The 19917-nt window shown below is 38.0% G+C and overlaps 1 protein-coding gene across 1 annotated transcript in view; it reads right to left on the bottom strand.

Annotated features, from left to right (window-relative positions):
• LOC150039553 (uncharacterized) overlaps positions 1–19917 on the bottom strand; it is a 51958-nt gene that overhangs the window by 20464 nt on the left and 11577 nt on the right. The window contains exons 4-8 of the mRNA XM_090327761.1: positions 13026–13079; positions 5003–5059; positions 4155–4211; positions 2130–2183; positions 967–1020 (exon numbers count right to left, since the gene is read on the bottom strand). Of these exons, the coding sequence (XP_090183887.1) occupies positions 967–1020; positions 2130–2183; positions 4155–4211; positions 5003–5059; positions 13026–13079 (276 nt within the window). The remainder of the gene's footprint in view (positions 1–966; positions 1021–2129; positions 2184–4154; positions 4212–5002; positions 5060–13025; positions 13080–19917) is intronic.

Here is a 19917-nt window from a genome sequence, read left to right as displayed (position 1 = left end):
CTGAACTTCTGGAAAGCAAGTGTGAAATTGTAGAATGCGTCACAGAACAGCTGGATCACATGGAAGAAAATCTCAAAAGAGCCAAAAAGGGAGATCTGAAGGTTAGTATACGTCAAATGGAGATGGAAAGAAGCCGTTATGTCCTTAGCAGCTGCTTGCAGTATTGACTCACAATGATAGAGAAGTTTTTCCCTCACATTCTAGAGAAGGAGAAGACAGGATCCTGAAGGGGAACCTTGCAGCCTTTCTCCAGAGGAATTTCCCTTCACCAAAGAGCACATGGCTCACAAGGACACTTATCTTAAAAATGTCACCTTAAAGCACATGCCTCCCAACTTACAGAAGGTGGACTTTTAGAGGGCAGTTACCAAACTAGATCCAGACTCATATGTGCTTCTGAGAGTAAAAGAACAGCAATAAAATAGTATGGTAGAACCCGAATAAGATGAGCAGATGGATTGGATGAGGACTCCCAACACTCGATCCAGTATTGTTCCTCTGATTGCTTCTGGAGCAGTGCAGCTAATTTAAAAATAACCAAGTGTGAAGACACGGAACCCCAGAAAACATGAGAAAGCCTATGCCACTACCTGCCTCAGAACACTAAGGAGCTATAGCTCCTGACAGCAGGCTTTTCTCCCATTGCTGTGGGCCAGTAAGAATGGCAGGAATGCTACACTTCCATCTCAGCCAGCATCAGTGGGTGGGGCCCTTGCTCTTTTTGTTCTGAATATGAGGCAAATAAACAAGTCTGTATACCTTTTCAAAATAAAATTCTTTGAAAAATAAAGAATAATTCTTTGAAAAAATCTTAATTATGAGAAGACTTTAAGAACAGTGTTGAAAGAAATCTATGGACACTTGGATGCCAATACAGTGATCTCCATGTTTGCTTCTTTACACACACACACACACACACACACACACACACACACACACACACACACACTGTACTTTCTATCTTACATTTTAATTGGTAATCCACTTGTAGGTACTCTTTTGGTTTCTACTTCAGTTTTGCTAAAGAATAAAAAGGAATGCAAAAGAAACCATGTCAGTTTGGGTCAAGTTAGTTATAATTAATGTTTAACTAGCAAGCTGATCTTCTAAACTTTACACGTAGCAATCTACCATGTCATCTGTTCTAGAAAATGATTCTAATTGATCATATCAGGCCTGTGAAGACAGAAGATTTCAACCTGGTTATAGTTCTGCATGCCTGTAATCAATGCACACTGAACGCAGAAGAAGAAAGATCATTCCAGGAGAGCTCAGAGTACCTTGAGACCATGGATTAACAGCAGCAGCAAAATGCCGAAAGATGTATTGTTGAACTTCTTATTTTTACTACAATAGGACTTTATAGGCTAGCAATGAGGACCTCAAAAATAGTATTATAAAAGTATCTTTATTAAAAAGTGAAAGATTTATACAATCTGAAGAGAAACCAAACTACATGACTCTGATGACAAAATGCCATAGGAAGAAAAAGTATCGTCATATTCATAAAAATCTCACCATAATGTGGAATTAGGCAGACAGGCTCACAAGATGACCTAGGACTGGTTAAAGAAGAGCTTATGTGTGATCCTCGACTTTGCTCCACAAAGGATTCTTTTTTAGCATAAACTTTCAGTCAAAAAACTGATTACATATGAACCAATCGATTTTCACTGCTCATGTCATATTGCTACTTCATATGACACCATACATATTAGTAGCTAAAATCAGAAGATAAGTGAATTGGGTCACCATTTAATTAGAATAAAAATGATACGGCTTGAGATAAGTGCCTTCCCAAGCAGGCTTCTAAATGAGATCACATCCAACTTCCACTCACCACACAGCCATGTGAGAGGCATGTGTGACAGGCTGACCCTTCCTGATGTATGCTTCTTTCATTTTCCTAGCAGCAGTGGTGTTCCAACACAGGATCTTTACTTTCTGCCATGTGCTGCATCACGCCTGCCACCAGTCCTTTCATGGTGTTGGTGTTTCTTTGTGTCCAAGTGCTCAGCTCCAGCCATGTGTATGTGCATACTTATGAGTACATGTGTCTGTACATATATATATATATATAATATGAACATAAACTTCCACCTCTACACTTGTCTTGGTTTATCTCTTACCTTTCTGTCACATTGCCATCATCAGGTGCTGGACAAGGATCATGTGCAGTTGTGCTAAAGTAACAAAAACACCTATGGTCACAAATTACATGAATACGGAAGAGTTCAAATTCTGGGTCAAATACTGATGCAGGTCCTACATTCATGCACTGTTTTCCCTATAACTGGTTCTCTTACGTTGATTTGAAATAAATGCAACCTTACAGTTTCAGACCATGAAGAAATACAGTTGATGACACAAAAATGACAGTTAGCATGACTGGCATTCTGGGAGTGAGTGTCTTTCTAGTTCAGTGTGTCATTAAGGAGGACAGGTGCAAGGTCATCTCCAAAAGAGAAAACAACCACATTACTCACCAAGCCACCAAAGAAATTTGGCCTCAAATCACTAAGGGGAAGGCGGGCTCGTCAACTATCCCTGACCTTCCTCACATCTAATCAAAACCTCCAGTTTTTCCAAGTAACTACAGTTAGATGAGGAAAAGTAGCTCATTTCTGATCTGAAAACTTCAGTGTCCTCCATTCACATGCTGGGGAAATCATCAGAGTGACTTGGAGCAAGGAACTTTTGTGTAGTCCCTCTATTGAACATTTATTCCCATGTCAATCCATCACTTTGAAACTTATCAACCACTTTTCCATGCAAATAAGTGTGAGTATTAGGGGAAGGGAAAAATTTAATCTGAGACAATTAGATAGAACAAAATCTTTATGTTCGTGACTTACAACTAAGTGAAAGCAGTGCTCTTAGCTTTTTGTGTTTTCTCCCTAATGGCCCTCTGTTTTCTCAGTCCAAATTTCCTCTTTCTTCCTAGTTAAGTTCCAGGTTCTCCACTCCTTGTGCCAACTTTTTATTGCCATCATTATAAATATCTACCTTGCTCTAATATTATGTGTGGCACGAGGTCGAGCCTTTTCAGGGTGTAACAGACTTGGATAAGAACAAGTCTTGCATGGTGGCAGAGCAAGACACAGTGCCACTGTAGACACTAATTTCACAATGTCAGGGCTCTGAACTATCAGGGATACATGCATGATCTTGATCTTATACATGCAGTTCTGTGCAGACTCAGTAGCCTCTATTTTTGTTTCTTTTACTTTTCTGCACATAGGATCTGCTCTTTTGGTCCAATCAATTACAGACTCACAAGTTGGAAACGTCATGTTTTCTAGAGGAATATGTTACTAATGTTAACAATGTACTTGAAGCATATTGTTATGACTGAGTCTTTCTCCAACGCTTCAATGGTATTAGAAAAGAAAGTGATCCACAAATCTCTCAGGGGCTGAGATCTGAGCACCATGGTTCAAAGCCAACCCAGCCATGAAAATCCATGACTCTTTTGTCCAATTTACAACCAGAAAACCCAAGGTGGCGCTGTGGCACAAGCGGTAGAGCACTAATAGCCCTGAGCTAAAGAACTTAGGGACAGCACCCAGTTCAAGCCAATGAATTACCAAAAATAAAAATAAAAAGTGAGAGAGACGGAGAAAGAAAAGTATACCATAACCCAACAAATCTACCTACTCTAATAGATTATGACTTCTTGTTCACATTCAACTCACTTCAGAAGCACTCAAGACTTACATATCATCTAATTATCATCTAATATTCCCTGCTGCTGCTCCTGCTCTTCAGATAGGAATAAGAAAAAGCAGTCTAGAAGTAAGGCTCCCCCTCAGTATGAATGTGGGCCTTTCAGGGTTTAAGCATTCAAAAGAAGGAAGGATCACCTCTTAGCTACTGGTGCTAGGCCGACTTTTTGTTTTCAGCAAAGGATTATCAGGTCCCTTGCCACATTCGGAGTAGCTGACAGGCACCGTGATAATCTAAGAATTTTGGGTGCTAGTAGTTGCCTTCATAGCACACCATGAGTGAGTGTCTTTGGACAGGTTCTATCATTTCTATTGAGTTTCAAAACACATCATGATTACATTCAGTATTGATAAGCAGTGCTTGTGTACCCTGAAGATATCATTGTGCAAAATGAGTTATCACTTACATGACAAAAAAAATCAACTCACCAACTACTGATGTCTTCATTGGAATGAACTATAACAGCTCTTAAGCCACTATCCTCACTGTGGACATATTAAAAACACACAATAATTAACTGGGAAAATGTGGGAATTAATCATGCATTTTTTTCCAGAACACTAAGTTAGGAAACTAAGGTCTTGTGAATGCAACACAAAAATGCTGCCAACAGAGCTTCATCTCTACCATTTTTGTCCCTGCTACTACTGCCACTACTGAGATCTCACCCCAGAGCCCTGTCCTTGCTACTCCTTTGCTCATGGTATGGTGACAATTTGGGCCTATAATGAGAAATGCTAATCTAAGGGTTTTGGGTGCTAGGATTTGTCTTCACAGCACACCAAGAACCACTGTCTTTTGATCTGCTCTATCATTTTCTACTTAGTTTGAAAACATGTCATGATTATGTGTGATACGAACAGGCAGTCCTGTGTGCTCTAAAAAGCCATCATTTTCCAAAATGATTTATCAATTAGATGAAAAATGAATCAACTTACAGTAAATGAAAAAATTCTAGAATACAGAAACAAGAGCTTTAACTTGTGTGATAGTTGTTCTTAATGTACTATGTTATTTCTCTTTTCCTTTTTCCCCTTAATTGTTAATCTCATGTTGTTATTGTATCTGAAAAGTTACCTGGAATATTACATATGTTTATTTGAAATAGGAGAGGGAGGGGATAAAGCAAGTTGATTGGAAAGGTTTAGGGAATGGGAAATGGGATGAAAACATAAACAGGCGTATCAATGTGTGAGAATAACTTCACCTACTATCTGGGGAAAATAAGTGTAAGCACTCTATACATGATCCCCCAAATAAAAAAAAATTAACTCACGCAGTACTGATGTCTTCGTTTGAATGAACAACAACTGTGGTTAAGTTGCTGTCTTTGCTGTGGACAAATTGAAACATATAAAAACTAAGTAGGACAATGTGGGAAGGAATGTTGTATTTATAACAATATTAGGTTAGAAAACTATAGCTTGTGCATGGTACACAGATGCTCTGTCAAATGTACTATGCCTCTATCTCCTCTGTCTCTGCCAAAACTTCTCTCCAGTACTGAACTCTGAACTCAGAGCCCTGTCCTTGCAACTCCTATGGTGATGGCATGGTGATCCCTCCTACCTAGGCTTGCCTGTTCAATGACACCTCACCTTAGGATTTCACCAGAATGGTAGATGGATGTGTAGACTTGGGTTCACAGGTGTGATTCTGTCTACAGTGGGGGTGAACAGCAGAGGATAGCAATATGAAGCCTTCCAGAGTATTCCTTCTGGCAGAAGTCCATCTCCACTGAATGAGCAAAATGCATTGCATGTGTGAATGAGGAAGAAGAGATACAGTGATAAACAAGAAAGTAAAATATTCCTGGAGCCCTGACTTGAAGCCATAGTATCAGAATATTGCCACTCTGCCACACACGTGTGGACATGATCGATCTCTCTCTCTCTGTCTCCTACCTCTTTCATTGTAAACATAAATTTATTCACAAACCCTGTATTCACAGATGTGAGCAGTAAGGAGCTTGACATAATGCTGTGGAGCCATCTGTCTATCCAATCGAAATGGTGCCCATAAAGTACTCGCACTGTCACAAACCTTACAACCACAGTTTTGAAAAGTTGGCATTAGTGCACAATGAAAATAATATGTATAATTTAAGGTCTAGGCCTACAGAAAGTCTATAACCATCAAAGAACTGGACATAGCCAACAGAATATGGAAAGGACCGAACAAACATGTAGCCACTTCGATCTGACACTTGTATTTCTTCACCTGTGAAGAAATTGTTATGGCAGGAAATAAATGCATAGGATTCTGTGTCTTTGCCATCAGACCAAAGGAACACCACCAGTTGTAGTAGGATCTCATACACTGGCAATGTGGGGGGTTTTAGGCGTTTCCCTTCACTGCTACCTACAATAGCAAAACACTTTTGTGCAACTCATTTCTCATTTACTCATCAAAATGGAAAAGGGGCAATCTGACAGACAGAAGGTACACTGACAATATTTGGAAACTACCCAGAAATGATCAATCTGTTTCATAACATTTATATTTATGTATGTTTATCTACTTGTAGATATCTGACCTTTGCTTGAATTCTTCTGTCCCAAGATCTGGTGGGTCATTTTTATCCAAGCTAAAGAGAATTAAATTATAGATAATCAAATACCATGTGCAATCATAGTTTTACGTTTTCACTCAGTGTAGTAAGTTAATCTAAGACTAACAAATTTGTAGAAATCAAAACTTTTACATATTTAGCTAAATGAACAAAGGAATTTAATTTGGCATAGGGGAGTTGCATTTTATCATTTCAAAAGAAATCTTTTATGCATGGTCAAAGAATTTTTCTCTCTTAGTAAACCTAATACACTGCTCCCTACAGTAGCAAAACACTTTTGTGCAACTCATTTCTCATTTATCCATCAAAATGAAAAAGGAATAATATGACAGACAGAAGATACACTGACAATACTTGGAAATTTCCCAGAAATCATCAATATGTTTCTACTGATATGTTACTACTGATATTATGGCCAAAGTAAATTAGAAAAATATCAAAGATCTTCAGTTGTCATCTATACTTTCAGGTCCCTAATCTGAATTACTTTCTTTTCTGTGACTGTCCTTTCATGGATGACTGTACTTACATACATGTAAATATGCATAAATACACATGGGTGACATTGTATTTTTATTTGGACCTTACCCTTCATTGTTGGTTCCTTTGTCAAGTTCAGTTGAGGTATCAAATAAAATATCGCTAAAGAATGAAACCAAAATATATAGTCAGAGGCTCCAATGATTTTCTACATTTGATTACATGTCCCTCTTTCTTTCTTCCATAACCCATTAAACATTCAGATTTTTGTTCCATTTCTATGTATTTTAATTTTTTCTATTGTTTACTTCCATGTCTATTTCTAGTTGAATTCCACCATAGTATGATAGCACATGGTAATATTATCTTTTCTTACATGTCCTGTTAAGACTTCCTTTAGACTCTGCCAAGAAACCTCTTTGAAGAATTACTACGGAGGAGTATTAGAGAAAGGAAAAGGAAAAAAGAGAATAATGCTGCCTCTATGCTCTAAATATTATTTCCTTTGGGGAAAGCTTGGGGTTGCCTGGATGATACTTATTCTGGGACTGCTGGATGGAATATTCTGCAGATATGTGCTACCTTTGGCTCTGGGTCTTCAGTTAAATCTGGTTTCTTGCGGATTCTTTGGAAAGGATCTAACATAGTTGGGATCCATCAACTCATTTATGTTCAGCGATGTCTGTTGTGTCAAATTGGGTGCATTGAGGATTAGTTGCCTTTTTGTTGTTAATCATTACAGTGTCTTTAGCAAAATGAAATGACTTTCATGTTGTAATACTTTCAAGTTTTCTTTGCCAGATAGGAGTACATTTACATTTGCTTCCTTTTGGGTGCCATATTGGAATATCTCTTTCCATCCATTCACATCAAGCATGTGACTGTCTCTGCTAGGGAGGTGGACTTCCTTCTTTCTCTTTCTTATTATGTTTCTCTGCAGGTACTATTGGGTTTCCTCTTAGGGCCTGGGTGTTCTACTTTAGCTTTCTCTATTAAGATGAATACTCTACCACTTGAGCCATACTTCTGGCTTTCGGGAAGTAAACTGGATAAGAATCTCATAGGGTTTCCTGCTGATATTCCTGTTTAGAATGCCACTGCTTTGTTCCAGAAAGGATTCTATCCTTTGGTTGACTGCATTTGTAACATCTTGTGAAGTGTAGCTGACATAATGACTAGAAGAAATTCTCCTCATGACCTATTCCTCTCTTACCCTAGTTGTTATAAAGAAGGAAGAAAGATGTGCATTTGTCTCTCAGTAGCTGGGCTGTCATGCCTGTGTCTTAGTTGCTTCCCATACTTCTTATTTCACATTTTGACATCTGTTGGTGTACGCACAAATATATTTCTTTCCTTCATGCTGCCTTTAGAAATATGTGTGGATATATATGTATATATATACATATATATATATATTTAGAGAGACTTCCTAGATTTGAACTCACATTTCAATGCTAGATCCCACATAACATTCTACAGACACTTCTTCCAGGATAAGAAAGTCTCGTCATAAGGCACATTTTCAGTCAAATAGCTACGTACTTTATACATGAAGTGATCAATTTTCTCTACTGCTATAACGCTGATACTTCATACTTCAGTATACATATAAGTAATTAAAATCAGTAGATAAATGAAGCTAGGTCATCAGTTTGATTCGAATGAAAGTATGTTGTTAATGATTACTAATAGTGGAACTGTCCCTCACTTAACAACAGTTTCTTAGTATTACCATATATGCACATGAAGGCATGTATCACTTGGAAAGTTAGAGTGTAAATTCTGCACCCACACAGATTTTACTGATTATTAAGTCTTTTAACCATATGCTCCCTGTTGCTCATTAAGTTAACTACTGCCAGTAGTAAAGAGTAAATTGATAGGCCAGATACACAAAGAAGAAGAGAATAAAACTTTCTCTACACTTTCTCCAAACAACAAAGGAGGAAAGGAACAAGGATACAGTAAAGAAAAAGAAATGTGAGCAATATGTCCCTTATGATCAAGCAGAATTTGGGTGATACGGACTATTCTCTTTAATGAAAGATGCCAATGGTTTCAATGGTTTAAATATAATGAATTTAACCTTGACTGAATGATACACTGCCCACTAAACACGCATTTCATGAGTGAGTAAGGAATGGAGGCATTTATTTCTGGAAAACAATCAAATGTAAGCAATGACAGAAAATTCTTGTTACACAGTTAAAAGAAAAGCACAGTAAACAGTGGAAAAGTATCAAGACTGGCAGGAAATTTTGTGAACTATATCAAATAAACAACCATGGCAGCATAGATATCTCCTGATTTCTGCTTTTCTGAGGTGTTATTCCCAAAGAAGGAAATTAGTCATAAGTTCTTGTCTCTAGACTTTCTTTATGGAGAACTCAGGTTAAAATATATAAAACTAACAAAAATAGAAACCCCATCTTGTTTTCCCCCTCCTCTTCTCTATTTCAAATAAATGTATTAAAAGGGGGGGAAGGGAGGTTAGCCTAGTGTTAGAGTGCTGGCCAAGCATGCAGAAAGACTCGGTTTCGATTCCTCTGTACCATGTACATAGAAAAAAGCCAGAAATGGTGTTATGGTTCAAGTGGAAGAGCTCTAGCCTTGAGAAAGTCCAAGCACATTGCCCAGGCCTTGAGTTCAAGCCCCAGGACCGACAAAAAAACAACAACCATGAATAGTCATTGTAACAATATAGGTATATAGTGCAGGAAACTGCTCTTCTATAAAACCAACAGCATGAAATCTTCAAGGAGACATACACTTGAATGACATTAGATGCATTCTATCCATTGATAGTAAGGAAAGATCAGTTAGACAAAAAATATTAATCAAAAACATCAAAGTTTACTACAGTCCAAATTTGTTTAGAAGACACTTGAAAACATTTCATCTTTTAGCTGAAGAATATATATTCTATCAGAAGATCAGATGCTGAGCTACTAACCTAGTCTGAAGAAATCGAAAAACAAAATTGAAATCAAAAGTGTATCTTACTTTTTTCAATTCATGTGGCTTCAACACTAGGCCTCGGCTCTTTCCGTGAGCTCTTCAGCTCAAGACTACTACTACCCTGTCCCTAGAGTCACAGCACCACTTATGGTTTTGCTAGTGGTTAATTGGAGGTAAGAGACTCACAGAGTCTCACAGGCCAGGGCTGGTTTTGAACTGTGATCCTCAGATCTCTGCCTGCTGAGTGGCCAGAATGACAGCAGCAGTGTATCTTATTTAAGGACATAGAGCTACAAAAATACTAAAGGTATTAGAGATTATATTAGATATGAAAGTTAACTGATAAGTAATTGATCAATCAGAGGACTGATAAACCAAGAAAGAAAGTTTAACTTACTTCAAGGAAATGGGAAAAAATTGATACTATTGCAAAACACACTAACTTTGATGTGGTAGTAAAGCTGATATTCCAGATGTGTAAGATGGAATAGTAGTCAGAGATAAGGCGTTGCCAGTGTGGGTAGAGGGATTGTGAAATGTCCCTTGCATTGTGCTGGTGTTTTATCAGTGTCTTACCTCCTGGGAACTACAGACAAATGAGAGTACCTTTTTGTTTCAGAAAAGGATTCCCTGCGACCTTGGCTCATTGTGAGTAGCTGACAGGCACCTAGGGATTCTAGGTGCTAGTTCTTGACATCACAGCACTCCATGAACCACTCTCTTTTGATCTGCTCTTCATATCCTGCTTAGTTTCAAAACACATCTGGATTACATATGATATTCATAGGTAGTCCTCTGTATCCTCAAAAGTGACCACTGTCCAATTCTGATTTATCACTTGATGACAAAAAAATCAATTTACACTAAATGAAAGGAACTTTAAAAAAATGGAACCAAGAGCTTTATTTTGTGTGATTGTTGTTTTTAAGGTACTATGTTATTTCTCTTTTCCTTTTTCCTCTTTATGGTTAATTTCCTATTGGGACTGTATCTGACTTTATTATCTAGTATATTGTATATGTTCTTATTTGGTTATTTGAAATAGGAAAGGAAAGGAGGGAAGACAAGATGATTGGGAGGGAATGGGGAAAAGAAATGCGAAAAAAATATGAAAAACAGGAATCAGTTTGTGACAAGTAATCTTCCTATTACCTGACGAATGTAAGTGTAACCCCTCTATACCTTGTCATGACCAAAAAAAAAATCAGCTCGCACACTACTTATGTCTTCATTTGAAGGAACAATAACAGTTGTTAAGTTGCTGGTCTTGTTGTGGACATATCAAAACATATAAAAATTAAGTGGGAAAATGTGGGAGGAAATGATACAATGTTCTAACACTACTAGATTAGAAAACAGTGGCCTTGTTTTTCTACACAGGTGGTCTGTCAAATGTACTATGTGTCTAGGTCTTCTGTCTCTGTCAACCCTTCTTTTCCTGAGGTCAGAACTCAGAGCACTGTCCTTGCTACTCCCATGATCATGGCATGTTGATCCTTCATGCCTAGGCTTGCCTGATCAATGACCCTTCCCATTAGGCTTTCAACAGAATTTTAGATAGATGTGCAGACCTTTGGTTTACAGATGGGAAAAATATGACAGGATAGCAATAGAAAGCCATCCAGGGTATTCCTTTCTGCAGAAGTACATCTCCACTGAATCAACAAAAGGGTGCACTTCATGTGTGGATCAAGAAGCAGAGGCCCAATGATAAGCAAGAAAGCAGATTAATCCTGGAAACCTGATTTGGAGCCCCTTTACCTAAAGCACACATGTGGACACACACTCTCTCTCTTAGTCTCCTAGCTCTTTCATTGCAAACATAAATTTATTCATGAACCCTGTATTCACAGGTGTGAGCAGTAAGGAGCTTGTCATAACGCCGTGGAGTCATCTGTCTATACAATATAAATGGTGTCCATAAAGTATTCACAGTGTCACAAACCTTAGAACCACAGTTTTGAAAAGTTGGCATGAAGTTCACAATGAAAAGAATAGATATAGAGAAAGAGTATACCCATCAAAGAACTGGACATAGCCAATAAAATATGGAAAGACATGAACAAACTTGTAGTCACTTTGATCTGACACTTGTATTTCTTCACCTGTGAAGAAACTCTTATGGCACGAAATAAATGCAAAGGATTGTATGTCATTGCCACCAAACCAAAGGAACACAACCAGTTGTAGTAGGATCTTATACACTGGCAATGTGAGTGGGGGGTTTAGGAGTATTCCTTCACTGCTACCTAAAATAGCAAAACATTTTGTGCAACTCATTTCTCAATTACTCATCAAAATGAAAAGGAGTAATATGACAGACAGAAGGTACACTGACAATATTTGGAAACTACCCAGAAATGATCAGTCTGTTTCATAACATATATATTTATGTATGTTTTTCTATTTATAGATATCTGACCTTTGCTTGAATTCTTCTGTCCCAAATTCTGTTGGGTCATTCTTATCCAAGCTAAAGATAATTCAATTATATACAGTCAAATACCATGTGCAATCATAGTTTTACTTTTTTACTCAAGGTAGTAAGTTAATCTAACACTGACAAATTTGAAGAAATTGAAACTTTTACATATTTAGCTAAAGGAACAAGGTATTTCCATTTTTTTCCCCTAGAAAGGAAATTCGTTTTGCAGGAACTTATATTTTTACCTCTACAAAAGAAAGCTTTTATGCATGGTCAAATAATTTTTCTCTCTTAGTAAACCTAACACACTGTTTATTGGTATGCGTTAGTTCATTTGTACATGTAACTCACTTCAGAAGAAATCAATCCACTATACAATCTGATTTTCAGCTTTCTAAGTCTGCTCTTCTCCCTCCTTCTTTTCACATACTTGGCTGTATTCTTAACTGCTTCTCACCAAAGGACAAGGAACAACAGCCTAGAAGCTGGACTCTCATCATAACTGTCAGTGGGCCTGTCCAAGTATCAGATTTCTGGAGAATGAAAGAGGCCCACCAGCTCTTTCACCTCAGAAACACGGAGACCACCTCACTGTGCCTGACTGTGATTCTTACCTCCATTGGCTCAGTAAAAGTTGCATGTAGGCAATAAGTAAATAAGGTAGAGAATAGGTAAAGAAAGATACGGTTGCTATGTTTGAATTCACAGTAGACCATGACCAAGTATCTGCTGCCAGATGCTGTCATTTTCTATTTAGTTTCAATACAGGAGGAGGAATAATGAAGACAACGATCAGCTGTCATATAGACTGTGTACTAAACTCACACCACAAATGAATTTACATTCAGATGACAGATAACTCACCAAATGTTAATGCTCGAGTCACAAACCGCAATGGTGGTTAACGTTGTGTCATCCCTAAAATGTAAGTAAAAAAAAAAGACACAGAAAATTGAGTTGGAAACTGTAGAGGAAATCAAACTTTTTCTGCAGGCTCGGTACTAAAACCATAACTGCGTTCATCCTAGGAACAGGTTCTGCCACTTGAGCTACAGCTCCATCTCCAGCTCCTCTGTTCCCTCTAGCTCTTTGCTCTGGTACTCCGGTGTGAACTAACAGACCAGAACCAAATGAAAAGCAGTATTTTCATTTTACCACAGAAATACAGTTGAATCTGTTCAGGAAATTAAATATGGACCGGTTTCATTCAAGGTAGAAGAATTTTTCCCAGTACCCCTACCATAGTACCTCTTGACATCTTGTATGAATTTCAATACAATACTCTTCAAGGGAATTTAATCTGAGATCATAGCTAATATTCTGCTTCCTCTGTTCCTTCTATTCCCTCATTACCTTCAGTAATCCTAGATGTCTTTACTGACTTACTGTCAGATTGGACCAATGGGTGGCAGGCCAGAAACAGAGAAAACTTCATTGTTCACCAGGACATTGAGAATTCCCTCTCCTTAAAGGAGCCTCAATTCTTTACCCAATTTGTGAAAACACGGAATGGCACAGAAAAATTTCACTTCCCTGACCTTCCAAAAGGTTCCCACAAACATGCTACTTAGTCTCTGTACAGCTTTCTACACAAATCTGTCTACATTTGAGTATCTGACAACAAATGGCTCTCATCTGTCAATGTATGTGTATTCTGCTCCTCATTATCAACATGAACAATTAAATTATGCACAGTCAAATACTATGGAAGTTCCTAAAGAGACTTTTTCTTCCCAAATTGTTATAATACCCAGAAAACGAACACTACATATACTACATATGTAAGGGGGTATTTCCTAGAAATGAGGCCTCTCCCTCCAATGAAATGATTACCTGTGCTAAATAAAAACTTATGTAAGATTCACAGGGAGTTCTTTTCCTATGACCCTAAAGCACTGTTTACACTGTTTTCGTGGGTTTCCTGATGTTCCGTTTCCCTTGCTATGAAGGAAATTGAGCTGATCATTCATCTACATTTCTGCTTCCTCTCTCCCCTCCTTGCTTCCTCTGTCTGTCCAGTCTCTCTGATTCATAATAGGATTGGTACTTCATGAGTTATTCACCTTAAACTACAGAATATATGTGGAAACTAACACACAGACATGCTTTGGCTATTTAGTAATATTTTCCTTTCACATAAAATTCCAACCCTGACTTGATGGTAAAAGACTTCTCATTCACTAAATAAATCACAAATGCTATGAGGGAGCTTTCTTCAGCTGTCACATCTCCCATGAACATCTGAAAACCTAGGTAAGTCACTCTATTTTAGCCAGCCTCCTTCTCACAGCAATGAAATGAGACACATCAAGGATGAACATGGACATGAAGAGATTTGCTGGTCTTTTCATCATCATCATCATCGCTTGAGATAGACATCCATCACATAATTGGGCAAATTTTTGATTGGGGCCAAAAACGCACCTTATCAGTAAAGCATTTTAGGAAAATACATAACAAATTAAAAAGCCCCTAATGATCAGCCTTTACTCATTCATTGAGAGAGAGACAGAGAGAGAGAGAGACAGACAGACAGAGAGACAGACAGACAGAGAGACAGTGTGTGAGAAAGAGAGAGAGAGAGAGAGGGAGTGAGACAAACAGACACACACACAGACTGACACACAGACAGACACACAGACAGACAAACAGACAGAGAGACCACCTTTAACTTGTCTTATCCTCTAACTAGAAACAACAGAGTCACCAGAACGTTTAAACTGCTGAATCTTACAACAAAACACTAAATTTCTTTTGGCCACCACACTAAATTAGGAACAAAAAGAATTCTTGATATTTCTTCTTGAAAACACCTAAGATTTTAGAAAGTTATCTACAGATATTACAGCCCAAGAATCTTAGAAAAATATCAAAGGCCCTGCAGTGTCATCAATACCTAAACTAAAGTTCTGTAATCCTAATCACTTTCATTTCAGACACTATCCTTAATGTGTGACTGTACTTACATACATTTAATTATGCATAGATGCACATAGATGAGAGTATATGTATATTTAGACCTTACCCTTCATTGTTGTTTGTTTCGTCAAGTTTGGTTGTGGTATAAGATGAGGTGTCCCTATAGGATGAAACCAAACGTCATAGTCAGACTCTCTAATGATTTTTGTAGACTTGATTACAAATCCCTTCTTTCTTTCTTTAATAACCTATTAACCATTCACAGTGTTTGGTTCAATTTCTATCTATTTCAATATTTTCTGCAGTTTATCTTGCTATTTCCAGTTGAATCTCACCATAGTATGATAGGAAAGAGTACATTGACTTTTCTTATATGTAATTGTTAAGACCTCCTTTATACTCTGCCAAGAAATCTCTTTGAATAATTACTGTAGAGGAGTATTAGAGGAAGAGAAAGGGAAAAAGAATAATGCTGCCTCTAGGCTCTAAATATTATTTCCTTTGGAGAAAGCTTGGGGGTTGCTGGGATGATACATATTCTGGGACTGTTGTGTGGAATATTCTGCAGATATGTGCTGCCTTTGGCTCTTGGCCTTCAGTTGAATCTGGTTTCTTGCGGATTCTTTGGAAAGGATCCAACATGGTTGGGATCCATCTACTCATTTATGTTCAGCACTGTCTGTTGTGCCAAATTGGGTGCATTGAGTCTTAGTAGGATTTTGTTGTTAATAATTGCAGTGCCTTCAGCCAAATGAAATGACTTTCATGATGTAATACTTTCAAGTGTTCTTTGCCAGATAGGAATACATTTACATTTGCTTCCTTTTGGGTGCCATTCTTGGAATATCTCTTTCCATCCATTCACAAAAACCCTGTGACTTTCTCTGCTAGGGAGGTGGACTTCCTTCTTTCTCTTTCTTACTGTGTTTTTGTGCAGGTACTATTGGGCTTCCTCTTACGGCCTGGGTGCTCTCCCTTAGCTTTCTCTATTAAGAAGGATACTCTACCACTTGAGCCATACTTCTGGCTTTCAGGAAGTTAACTGGATAAGAATCTCATAGAGTTTCCTACCGATATTACTATTTAGACCTCCACCTCTTTGTTCCAGAAAGGATTCTATCCTTTGGTTGACTGCATTTGTAACATCTTGTGAAGTGCAGCTGACATACTGACTAGAAAAAAATTCTCTTCATGACCTGTTCCTCTAGCTGAAGAATATATATTCTATCAGAAGATCATATGCTAATAACCAGATCTCAAGAAGCTGAAAAAATGAAATCAAAAGTATATCTGATATTTTTTCATTCAAGGGGCTTGAACTCTGAGCCTGGGCATTTTCCCTGAGCTCTTCAGCTCAGAGCTACCACTCTACTTCTTGAGCCCCAGCGCCACTTCTGTTTTTTTCTGGTACTTAATGGGAGGTAGGAGTCTCAAAGTCTTTAGTGCCAGGGCTGACGCTGAACCATGATCCACAGTTCTCAGCCTCCTCAGTAGCTAGGATTATAGGCTCTATGTATCTTTTATTTTTATAAAGACAGAGCTACAAATATCCCAAAGACTTTAGGGATTTTGATAAGACATGAAAGTAAATTGATAAGTACTTGATCAATCAGAGGTCTGATAAACCAAGAAAGAAAGTAAAAATTACTTCATGCAAATAGAAAAATAAATGATTCTATTGCAAAACGCACTAATTTTCATGTGGTAGCTCAAGTTGATGTTCTAGATGGGTAAGACAGAAGAGTAGTCAATGGTAGGGATTGGGTAGTGTGTGTCCAAGGATTGTGAAATGCCCTTTAGATTGTGCTGGTGTTTTTGCAGGATCTCAATCACAATGGGGACATGAAACATATCTTAATATATTTCTGTTTTGTCCAAATAAAATTAGAAAGATTCCCAGGCATACAATATCGAGATGAGGTAGAAACTTAGTTGATGTCATTTTCTAGTGCTGGAAAACTCTTCCTGAACATCAGAAATCTGTCTCCACATTTCTCTACTTATTAGGTATGTTCAGTATCCATACATGCAAAGAAACTGAAGTGAGGCTTTTTGCAGAAATTAAACATTTACACCTGCAAAAGATGATTTTTATCCAAGGTTTAATAACACTATAAACAAATAAATCTTCCTAACCTGGTGGATAACAGCCTTATCTCCTTGCACCCAACTCAATTCAAAGGGACTCAAGAGTTATATCTAATTTCTGCATGCCACTTGCCTTCCACTCCCAGCTCTATTTCCTGCCTCTCAGTTAGGGACAAGGAAGAGCAGTCTAAAAGCAGGACTCCCATTCAGTGTGAATGTGCTTCTTCCTCTTGTGCCCTTCAGACACCTGGGACTACCTTTAGGTTTCAGAAAGGGATTGCCAGGTCCCTGGGCTTCTGGTGAGTAGCTGATAGGCTCTGTGATAATCTCAGGATTCTGGGTGCTAGTTCTTGACTTCACAGCACTCCGTGAGCCACTGTCTTATGATCTGCTCTATCAGTTCTCCTTAGTTTCAAAATGTATCATGATTCCATGCGATATGGATAGGTAGTCCTGTGTACTGTGAAAATCCATCATTGTCCAAAATGGTTTATCATTTAGATGACCAAAAACTCAACTCACACTAAATGAAAGGAACTCTAGGATATGGAAACAAGAGCTTTATCTTGTGTGATTGCTGTTCTTAATGTACTATGTTATTTCTCTTCTCTTTTTTTCCCCTTATGCTTAATCTCATATTGTTACTGTATCTGGCTTTGTAACCTGGTACACAGTATATAGGTTTATTTCCTTGTTTGAAATAGAAAAAGGAAGTAGAAAAAACAAGATGATTGGGAGGGGGAAGGGACATGGGCACAATAACATGAGAAGGGGTATCATTGTGTGAGAAGTAATGCATCTACTATCTGGCAGATGTAACTGTAACCCCTCTATGCATTACCCCAACAATCAAAAATAAAATAAAATTTAAAATTAGTCAACTCATCCCCTCTTGATGTCTTCATCTGAATGAACAACAACTTTGGTTAAGCTGCTGCCTCCCTGTGGATATATTGAAACATACAGAAATTAAGTGGGGCAATGTAGGAAGAAGTGATGCATTTTTCTGACACTTCTCGGTTAGAAAACTATGGCCTTGTGTGTGCTACACAGGTCGTCTGTCAAATGTACTATGTCTCTAGCTCTTCTGTCTCTGCCAAACCTTCATCCAGTACTGAAGTCTCAGCTCACAGCCCTGTCCTTGCTATACCTTTAGTCATGGCCTGGTGAGCCTTCATGCCTAGGCTTGCCTGTTTAATGACACTTTCACTTAGTCTTTCACCAGAACTCGAGATGGATGTGCAAGCCTTTTGTTCACAGATGTGATTCTGTTTTCCAGGGGTGTGGTGGATGTGGAGGCCACCAGAGGATGGCAAGATGAAGCCATCCAGGGTAGAAATTCCTTTCTGTGGTAGGCCATCTCCAATGAATCAGCAAAATGGCATGCTGCACGTGTGTATCAAGAAGCAGAGCCTCAGTGTTAAGTAAGAAAGGAAAACCATCCTGGAGCCCTGACTTGAAGGGATATCAGAGTACCATCCTTCAGCCACACACGTATGGACTCTCTCTCTCTCTCTCTCTAACTCTCTGTGTCGTAGCTCATTCATTGAAAATGTACATTTATTCATGAACCATGTATTCACAGATGTGAGTAGTAAGGACCTTGTCATAATGTCACCGAGTCATCTGATTATCCAATATAAATGGTACAGAGACAGTGTTTATAGTTACACAAAACTTAGAACCACAGTTTTTAAAAGTTGGCATTAAGTGCACAATGAAAGGTATATGTAAAAATTAAGGTCCAGACCTAGGGAAAGGGAATACCCATCAAAGAATCAGACATAGCCAAAAAACTACGGAAAAGATTAAACAAAGTTTTATAGCCACTTTGAACTGACACTTGTATTTCTTCACCTGTGAAGAAATTGTTATGGCAGGAAATAATACATAGAATTGTATGTCATTGCCGTCAGAAAAAAGGAACATAACCAATTGTAGTAGGTTCTCATACACTGGCAATGTGCAGGGTTTGGGGGGTTTTCCTGCACTGCTCCCTAAAATAGCAAAACACTTTTGTGCAACTCCTTTCTCATTTACTCATCAAAATGAAAAGGAGTAATATGACAGACAGAAGGTACACTGAAAGTATTTGGAAACTACCAAGAAATGATCAGTCTGTTTCATAACATATATATTTATGTACGTTTTTCTATTGATAGATATCTGACCTTTGCTTGAATTCTTCTGTCCCAAATTCTGTTGAATCATTTTTATCCAAGCTAGAGAATTAAATTATATACAGTCAAATACCATGTACATTCATAGTCTTACTCAAGGTAACAAGTTACCCAAACACTCGTGAATTTGTAGAATTTAAATTTTTCCATACTTAGCTAAATAAACAGAGGAATTCTACTATTACCCAGAAAGGAAATTAATTTCTGTGGAAACTTACATTTTTATCTCTTCAAAAGAAAGCTTTAGTGCACAAGTAAAGAAATTTCCTTTCTTAGTAAACCTAACACAATGTTTATTGGTATCATGGATTTTCATTGTATATACAACTCACTACAGAGGAACTCAATCCTTTATGCAATCTGATTTTCAACTTTCAAAGTCTGCTCTACCCCCTCCGTACTTCCATTAACTTGTTGTTTTCTTAACTGCTTCTCACCAAAAGAGAGTCCAAAAGCTGGACTGTCATCAGAACTGAGAGTCCAAATATCACATTTCTGAAGTATGAAAGAGGCCCACCGGCTCTTTTCACCTCAGAAACACTGAGACTACCTCATTGCTCCTGATTGGG

This window comes from Megascapheus bottae, unplaced genomic scaffold (assembly GCF_031878675.1).
Source record: "Megascapheus bottae isolate mThoBot1 unplaced genomic scaffold, mThoBot2.hap1 HAP1_SCAFFOLD_176, whole genome shotgun sequence".
NCBI classification, from domain to species: Eukaryota; Metazoa; Chordata; class Mammalia; order Rodentia; family Geomyidae; genus Megascapheus; species Megascapheus bottae.
Note: the sequence above shows the minus strand (reverse complement) of the source record. Positions and strands in the feature narration are given on the sequence as shown.